At 42.5% G+C, this 9,560-nt stretch overlaps 1 protein-coding gene across 1 annotated transcript; it reads left to right on the top strand.

Annotated features, from left to right (window-relative positions):
• Nucleotides 1-3,217: 3,217 nt before the first annotated feature.
• LOC146982384 (serine protease 27-like) lies at nt 3,218-9,090 on the top strand. Its single transcript, XM_085783378.1, is given in 6 exon segments — nt 3,218-3,275; nt 5,789-5,809; nt 5,995-6,166; nt 6,264-6,538; nt 7,062-7,198; nt 8,821-9,090. Coding segments are annotated over 6 exon segments (933 nt in total).
• The last annotated feature ends 470 nt before the right edge of the window (nt 9,091-9,560 follow it).

The following is a 9,560-nucleotide window of genomic DNA, read 5'->3' as shown; positions in this document are numbered from 1 at the left end:
TATTGTATAAGCTCCAGTAACAGTGGTGATAAAAACTCATACAAAGTCATAAAGACGGAGAGAACCATGATGTGATGCAAATTATAGTAAAATATAGAACATATAAACCGAACCAACAAAGTGATGAGCTGTTTTCTCTAGAAAACAGTGTTAATGTAAATGATTGATCTGCTGATCAGAACCGTGTCGTCGTGTCGTGGTTGAACTTCCAGGTCTGGTTCTGGTGACGGATGCGATCGCGGCGATGGGTCTCCCCCCGGCCGCCACACTCTGGGTCAGCAGGTCATCGAGATCCAGGGTCTCCACGCCTACGTAGCAGGTCTGGTCTGATGATCAGGGAGTTGGATCGATCTATCGATTGATTGATTGATTGATTGATTGATTGATTGATTGATTCTCTGTTTGAACTCTCTCTCTGTGTCTCAGGCACCAAGACGCTCAGCAGCAGCATCGCCACCATGGACATGTGTGTGCGCCACTTCAAACAGGCCTCAGGTCAGAGTGGGGTCCCCCAGGGGTCCTTGAGAGGGTTCAAGGGGGTCCCCAACTTTTTCTTGTTTTTTACCACTTTTTTCTAGAATTTTTAAACTTTTTTTGGGGAACTTTTTACCACTTTTTTTATTTGTCATTATTATTATGCTCTTTGTGCTCAACTCCTTTCTTCATTGCCTAAGCCTAACCAAAGCATCTCCCTCAGTCAGCTGTCAGCACGAGCAGCGGCTGCAGCTGCCTCGCGCCCGTGTGAGCGGAGCCGGGGGGGGGGGGGGGGGTGTATTTCTATTACTGTGTGGGAGATCTCCAACAACGGAGTCGGGGAGAAAGCAAGTGGGACAGATCTGCCCAGTCTCTGAGCAGCACATTTCACAGACAAGCCACAAACAACGTCACGCGGTTCAGCACCTTGGACAGCTGGGGGGGGGGTGTCGGAATGGAGAGCTGTCCCCGTGCAGAGGGATGAAATGACAGTTGTTACTCCCCACAGTGACTCCCGGCACGTAAACCTAGTTGCTTCTATACTGAAAGCAAGCAGCTGATCGATCGAAAAAAATTAAGCTGTAGTGAATTTTTTCCATCACTGAAAACGGCTGGTTCTTGAACGTAACTTGGTTAAAGTGAGACGTATCCTCAATATGTTTAGCAGTTCTGTTAGGTCATACTACATGCTGACAAAGTTAGACATGTAAGACTTGTATGGGCTCGGAGAAAACCGCTTTGTTACTCTCGTTCCGCACCCGGCTCTCCCCTGTATCTACTCTACGAAAATCTGCTGATTACTGCCAAAATGGCGTCGCTGTCAGTTTCGGGGCTGCGTGACGTCGTCTCCTGGAGCTCTATAGTGTGTGTGTGTGTGTGTGTGTGTGTTTCCAGGCTGCAGCCTAGAAGAAGCTCTGGAAGCCGCCTCCCTCCATCCGGCTCAGCTCCTGGGGATCAGCCACAGGAAGGGGAACCTGGACTACGGCTCAGACCAAGAGGGCAGTTGTCGGTCCGTGTTCAACAAACTGCAATCCCCTCTTCTTCCTCTGGGGGCTGGTGTCAGAAAGCAGCATTCTCCATAGACCCCCATGTTAAAATCACCGACTTTACATCCTCAATAAACATGTTAAAAGCCTGGTGTCATCACGTTTTTTTTCTCAATCGATAGTTTCTACCCCTGCACACACTCTGAGGGGGGTGAATTTTTTTTTAACTCTGCCGTTTTACTGTTATTAGGTTAAAACTCTGGCCAATTAGGGCGCGGAAACATTGAGTGACAGGTCCGAGCAGCTCCGTGGACAGCTGCTTCGAGGCCAGTGGGCGGGTTCTCGGCCGGCCAATCCAACATGGCGCTGTTCAGGCCGCCATATTGGAGTCACAAAAGCAACTCCCCAAAACCAATGGGTGACGTCACGGACGCTACGTCCAAATTTTTTACAGACTACGGCTCAGACGCAGGTCACAGCCCTTCAAAATAAAATACACCATCATTTCTGCACTGTTCAAAACACACACTCACTGATACACACTCACACTGTTTTGCAGACCTCGTTTTGCTGGATGACGCCCTCCACATCAAAGCTACCTTTATCTCTGGAGAGGAGGTTTGGAGAAAAGCACCATAGAAGAAGAAGAAGAGACCCCGCGGTGCCTTCAGGGGACGTCGTTCCCCACAGAACCACAAACCTACGACCAAATCAAAACCAGGTCGACTCAGACTGAGACTGTGATAGAAATGATCTAAATGTCCTGAACAGGCCACCGTACAGAGGACAAACTGTACAACGTAGGTAAAACCACGACGCCTCTCTCTAGCGCCACCCTCAGGTCAACTGGTTGGATCAACACAACTCTGGTCTCTGAATTTATGACACAATGTTGAAAAGGTTTTTTTTTTTTTTTCAATTAATGATTCTGCACTTAGTGAGACTGACGCAGGTTTTTATTTTACCTGGATCCAAACATTTCTCTATGATGTTTTATTTTAATCATACGACACAATTTTGATTTGAAGGGAAACATTTAGGAACTTTAAAAAACTGCTGAATCAATCTTCAACCAAGTGCTGTGTTTTCTAAGAATTGTTTTCTGTGCATAATGTACAATAAGTTGTGTAAATGACATTGAGCTAAAATTTGGCTTAAAAGTGTACAGAAATGGCCGTTTGTCCTGTTTGTCGCGCCGAGTTGTCACGAGCTGCAACACGAGTTTACCCGAGTGAGGAAAACAAATTTGATCGTCGTTATCGAGCGGGCGGGATATTCAAAGCTTGGGGCGAGACCGAGCTCTGTGTGTGTGTGTGTGTCTCAGTCGTTTGAATGACGGATCCATTATCAGCGGCTGGTGAATCGTGAGCAGGCTGACGTATAATCCGTGTGCCTGCATTATCCAATAGGGAAAAAAAATACACACTTTCATCCCGGATTTACTCAAAAATAGAATTTTGCACAAAGTTTGGGCTCCATCGTCTGATAGATGAGTTATTACACTAATTTTATGACTTAGAGTGGGCTCAAATTCAATTTTTTTTAAAAACACAGTTATAAAAGTTTCATTCTGGATTAATAAACCCATAAAATGTGTTCAATGATTTGCATTCAGCCGTTTACGGGAAGTCAGTGGATCATTGATTGAGTTGGTGGTTTGTGGGCGGAGTTTGTACAGGTAGGAGTGAATATGTAGAGGTATTTAAAAGCAGTGACCTTCACTTTTGGTATCAACTCAGTCTGGAGACGTTTCCATCATGGAGGTGAAGCTGCTTTGTGCTGCCGTGCTGTTGGTGTTGGTGTCGGCACTCACAGGTGAGCCCTGCCTGCTCCATATTATAAATAAATATTGTAAAAAATGTTATTATTTTGGTCTCAGCAGAGCATCAGTGTTGATCAGCTGATTTGTCTTTATAGTAACAACAGAGGAAAATTCTCTTAACTCAACAGAGTGAATAACTTCAGAAAATCCATTATTTTAGTCCCATTGTGCCGTTTGTGTATTTTTCCAACAATAGAATTGACTCACTTGGCACAGGCCAACCTTGAAATCTGATTGGCCACCCCTTGTGCCACCCTAAAATTGGTAACCACACTTATGGCGCTTTTCCACTACACAGTCAGCTTACATTTCATTTTCATTCATGTATGCATGCACAATTACCCATTGTACAATACATACTGTAGTGACATGCTTTATGGGACTATTAGTATGAAAAGAAGTCAGAAGAATATACGAGATACATTCAGAGTAGCTGAGCAAGAGCAGGGCCAGAGCAGCAGTAATACTGAGGATGAGGTCAGCTTGTCATCAAAGCTGTACAGCTGGAGCCTTCAGCTTCAGCTGTAGGCTACACATGGGTAGGTAAAATCCTGTTCCAGATTTTTCTCATGTTTGAACTTATTACTTAAATGTAAGGATGAAATTATTTGCCTTTGTATCAGTGATACTGTGATAATTTAGAAACTTTTTTTTATTTTGTGTGTTAAGGTGCATTAGTCATTTAGGTTATCTGGATTGGCAAACATACCATTTAGTTTTCTTAAGAAAAGGCTGGTTTTATTAGCATTCTAACCACAGCATGTATTATTATATATCCACACAAGAATGAAAGACTCTGAACGTCACAAACACAGCAGGGTAAATATGGTAGATATAGGTTTTGCAGACAAAACCAGGTATGGCCAAAACCTGTGTGGGCATGTGTTTGCATGCCCATGTGCATACCTGAGTGTGTAATGTGTGTGTGCAGGTGCTCATGCTCACGCTTCATGCCACCCCACCATAAAGCGCTTTTCACAGGACACGGTGTTTTCCATGTGCGCCGCGGGGTGCAGCACGAGAGCATCCTTCAATAAGACTTAAAGCAGAAGTAAGTGATATATTTGTGTTAATATAAGTCTTAAATAGTTATATCTTCCGACAGCAATCACTTACATAGAGTGTTTGGTCTGAAACACGGGTCTCTCAGTCACTCTGCTCTGCTCTGAGCCGAGGAGAAAACATTTATCGTATCCTACAGTTTTTATCCAATGAGGAGAGAGAACGGCATGCAGGGCTGTGTGTGCAGCCAAGGAACGCCGTGAATGTGGTGACGTAGGGACGAGGACTGTTATGGTGCGTTCAAGGAAACTCGTATTTTTCCGACCGTGAAGTCGTACCAGTTCGATCTGGTACGAGTTCACGGGTCAGAAGTTACGAGTGGCCGTTATAGTGACTTTCACCGGTAAAACAGGTCGGAAAAACACGAGTGGGTTGCCTGAAACGCTACAAAGTCGTAAGTTGTGACTTGAAGCTGTAATTTACGATTTCAAAAGCCTGCCTGGAACGCAGCATTAGCGAAAACGACCGGACCACTTACTTCTGCTTTATAACTGCATTACTGCAATAGAGACTTAACTTACCAATAATAGGTTCTTTTTATTAACAATTTCTCTTCCTGATCCTAGTTTAATTTGTTAAAGTGTATCAGTTGACTATACATTTCCTTGAGCAAATATTATTCAAAATTAATATTCAATATATTCAAAGTCTATAACTGTTAAATAGGAGTTGAATAATATGTTTCAAGTCTCACATGTTCCTCCTAAAGTCTTGTTTAGCTCGGATTATATGGCCACTACGGAAGCCTGCAGAGTTGTGTTAGAAGGAGAATGAACGCAGCTGTTAACGATTTCAATACCTATAGCAATATAAAAAGTTGGACATGCAGCTTATTTCTATTGTCCATTAGTGACAAAGCATTAAGTGTGCATTTGTGTGCATTAATTAACTTTTGTGTGCATAATATGCATTAATTTCCTTTGCCAGTGTCTGAGTGAAATGCACTACTACTTGTTGTTTGATGTAGGCCATTGGGATGGATGTTTTCTGGTGGTCCTAGTGTGAAAATGTCATTAAACTCTTCTATTCTTACAAATTGCAAAACACCCAAAGCTACTTACTGTACTAGTCTGTGAAAAATCACAAATGTCTGACCTCTAAGATGGGGGTACAGAAATGAATTGTTTATCTAACAGCATAAAATTGTGCTTTCTTATCTGAGATTTTACTCTGAATGTGAAATGATAAAGGTATCTTCTATAATACTGTGATTTCTTTTCTTTTTTTGTGAAGAACTTTTTTTTATTGAACCTCTGTGAGTGAAACATACAGTAGCATCCAAACAACTTTTATAAACATAATCCCATCCCCCTGCCTCCCTCCCCTCCCAGTTTTCAACTGACCTGTCAAACATCATCAAGTGTCAACAATATATTGTAGTGAGTGGTGTCATAATACTGTGATTTCTATTGATCCATATTTATTTCTTGTGTCTCTTCCACAGGAATCGATGCTCAGTCAGACGGTGAGTTTGGCTCAGTTATTTTAGTTCAGGTTTGAATAATTAAAACACATCAGGTGGAGAGTGACGCGGTGGCTCCACAGAGGTTTGTTAAATCATTATAAAAGATTTCATCTTTTCAGTTCATATTGAGATTTTTCTAAGGATAAGCTGCAAACAAACATGAACTTTGACCCTTTACCTCACAGTTTGTGGCATCAAGCCGCCCAACACCAGGATCGTAGGAGGTCAGGATGCTGCTGAGGGGGCGTGGCCATGGCAGGTCAGCATTTACATAGTCGAGGGTGAATATGAGTTCCACTGTGGAGGCTCCCTCATCAACAACCAGTGGGTCCTGACGGCCGCTCACTGTTTTGACAGGTGAGGTGTATGATGTGTCAGAGCTCACCTGGGTAAACAGAGGGATTAAAATGAAATCACAAAAAAAAATTACATGTTGTCTTGTTGTTTTTCTCAGCGACAGCACTGTAGGTGTGACGGTTTACCTCGGTCGTCACACACAAGCAGGCCCACATCCTAATGAGCAGAGCTGCACAGTGAACAAGATCATCAAACATCCACAATACAACAGCAAGACGAACAATAACGACATCGCCCTGGTGAAACTGTCCTCACCCATTACATTCACCAACTACATCAGACCTGTGTGTCTGGCAGCAGCTGACAGCGTCTTCAAGGACGGGACGAATGTCTGGGTCACCGGCTGGGGAGACATCCAGACTGACAGTGAGTATCTATATAATATCAATGAGTAGTGACTGAAACTTGGAGCAGCCTCATTGCCCTGGTTTGGATCAGCCAGGAGTTAGGGGGGGGGGGGTCAGGCACTCCCAAGATGGCCACTGTGGAACGACTTCAAAATAATCAGAGTTTACGTCCATCTTTGTTTACAATCTGTGATAGTAACTGAATCAGACCTGAACCCAACAGGTAACGTACGGTAGATTCCAGCTCTCTGCTTCATAAAGAGGATCAGGTCACCCCAGGTCTCAGATCTAGGTCTGCTGCTACGTTGAACCATCCAGGCCTCCATCCTCACATTCAGTCTCTACACCTCACAGATCTGTAACGGCCTTAAGGGAACTGTGATGCATTCAGTGTCTGTTTTCATCCTGTTCTGGGATTTGTGGATTTCAATTATTAATCTGTTTAGTTTGATGCAAACAAACATATCTCCCAGAAATTAGGACTTGGTTCTTCTCAAACCTTCAGTTAATGTTCTGTTAACACTCACATCTCTTCTCTTCACCAGTACCTCTTCCTGATAACAAGCCATTGCAGGAGGTGGAAATTCACATCGTTTCCAACAGTGAGTGCAACGAAGTCTACGGAGTAATCACAGCTAACATGATCTGTGCCGGCGTCTCCTCAGGATGGAAGGGCACCTGCAATGTGAGTCTGTCTGGAAGCTTTTCACCTCTTTGTACCATTGTAATAATAATAACAATAACTAATTCTTAAATGCTTTGACAGACAAATCAAAGGTCATAAGGACATATGCATTCAGACAAAAACAATAAGCAATAAAAGGACAACATGGAGACAATAAAAAGATGAAGACAATAAAAAAAAAGGTCGTAAAAGTTAGTGATGTGCAGATCGATACTGAAATATCGATACTTCCGATACCAGGTCTGTATGCTCTAGAATCGATACTCAAATGAAAATATCGATACTTTTGATACTTCAGTCATTTGTGGTTATGCATCATTAACATGGAAAGTAACTAAACTATTCAGATCTTGTTTAAATGACACACGGTTGGTAGGCTAGGAACTACTTCTTCTTCCACCTAAGTGCGTAACGTGTGAGCACAGCGGCATGCAGCTGCTCACAAAGTCTGTGTAGAGTCGATGGCGGAGCGGAAAGGAGTCAGGTGTGGAGCTATTTCAGTACCACAAACAGTGAAGATGAAGTCTGGAATATCTGTGGGAAAATTATGAATAATATTATAAATGCATGAATTAAAAAAAATATGTTTGTTTATCATTTTTCTTATTTCATTCATGGTTTTACTATTTTACTTATGTTATTTTTTTAGTGTTTGAAACACTATTTTCGGCTATATTCTAAACGAGGCCACTACATAGTTCATAGTTTAAAATAAAGACGTTACTCTGAAGTCTTGCATCCTTAGGAAGCTATGACTTGAAATACAGTACTTTTTTTATTTTATTAGATTTACCAGGCACATCAGGTGCATTTGCACAAAGTATCGGTATCGGATCGGTATCGCCGATACCAGCCTGAATTTTACTCAGTATCGGATCGGAAAGCAAATTTGTGGTATCGAACATCACTAGTAAAAGTATGTCAATAAAAATGTTGAAATAAGTCACTGACATTTCCTTGTATCGGCCAAAATTTACCACAATAGTTAGTTAATAGTTGTTTACTGCATATCCTGCAGCCCTACTAAAACACATGCCCAAAAAACGGTGACCCCGAGGGCTCAACTCACTGCAACTTTTGCTATGGCCAAGTTTTACCCATCGTTCTCTCGTCTGCTAACATGACATCCGGTTTGCTGTCTGCTGGATTCCATGTCAATGCAACATACTGTAAATCTCATCTCTGACCTGAGGTCTGATATACAGCCTATATGTAGAATAGGGAAGCCCACAATGTCGGATCTCACATCAGAGATGACATTGAGAAACAACAACAGTACCTCCCCCCAGTAACCTAACCGGTGGGCAACGCCGCTCATAATGGCATGGGATTGGATGAAAGGGTCAGGTTACATCTGACCTATTTGTATAATATTAGCTCCCCCCAGTGGACTTAGATATATCTATACAAATATTTATTACCTGTAGAGATCATTTGGGAGACATGTCACACCGCAGAGTATGAGTAAAATGAGTTGATTGCCACCTAACACATAAGGGATAGTTTTAATTTTAGAATAAATCACAGGAATCAAGTGGTATCACTACTTTTACTTAAGTTATAAATCTATAGAGTTTGTCTCCCTCTACTAACCATCTTGTTTATCTGTTGATCCTGTGCAGGGTGACTCTGGCGGCCCCTTGATGGCTACATATGGCTCCAGGTGGATCCAGGGTGGAGTGGTGAGTTTTGGAAAGAACAACAGCTGTGGTGATCCCAATGCTCCGGGAGTCTACACCCGAGTGTCCCAGTATGAGTCCTGGATCGACAGCAAGATCACCACCAACCCGCCGGGCTTCATCACCTTCTCAGCTTCCTCCAGTGTCGGTCCAGCCACCGGAGTCATCCTCACTGTTCTGCTCTCTGTCTACGTCCTCTCATAGGAGGTTTAATGATGAGTCAGTCAAGTCGGATAAATGCTCCTGAATAAAGACAAACCAAAGCCAAAGCAACAACAAATTTATACTCTCCTATATTTGATAGGCTGAATACCTTGAGGTTCATTTTTCCTAAAACTAAATAAAATCAGTAATCATATTTTCATTTGTTTCTTATGGGTAATCTTATGGGTGCATTTTTGAAGCAATACTGTTTATGTTGCGTTTGCAATTGAATCAAGTCAACTGGACTTTTTTTTAGTTTTTGTCTAGAAGACGTTTCGCCCCTTATATGAGCACAGTGGAGGGTGGACGGACATATGATCAACAACAACCTCAGAGATGAATAATTGATCCCTGTCAGTCAAACAAAACTAAATGAGACTGTTGAGACTCATGTTGTCTTATCTCTAGTCCTGCAAAACCAACAACTCTTTACCCATTAACCAATAATAAACATTTTGTTGTATAGAACAAAGACGGGC

The sequence above is a fragment of the Trachurus japonicus genome, chromosome 8, assembly GCF_045865225.1.
Source record: "Trachurus japonicus isolate A0001 chromosome 8, Traja_1.0".
In the NCBI taxonomy this organism is placed as follows: domain Eukaryota; kingdom Metazoa; phylum Chordata; class Actinopteri; order Carangiformes; family Carangidae; genus Trachurus; species Trachurus japonicus.
The sequence above is the reverse complement of the archived record's forward strand: the minus strand, read 5'-3'. Positions and strand labels throughout refer to the sequence as shown.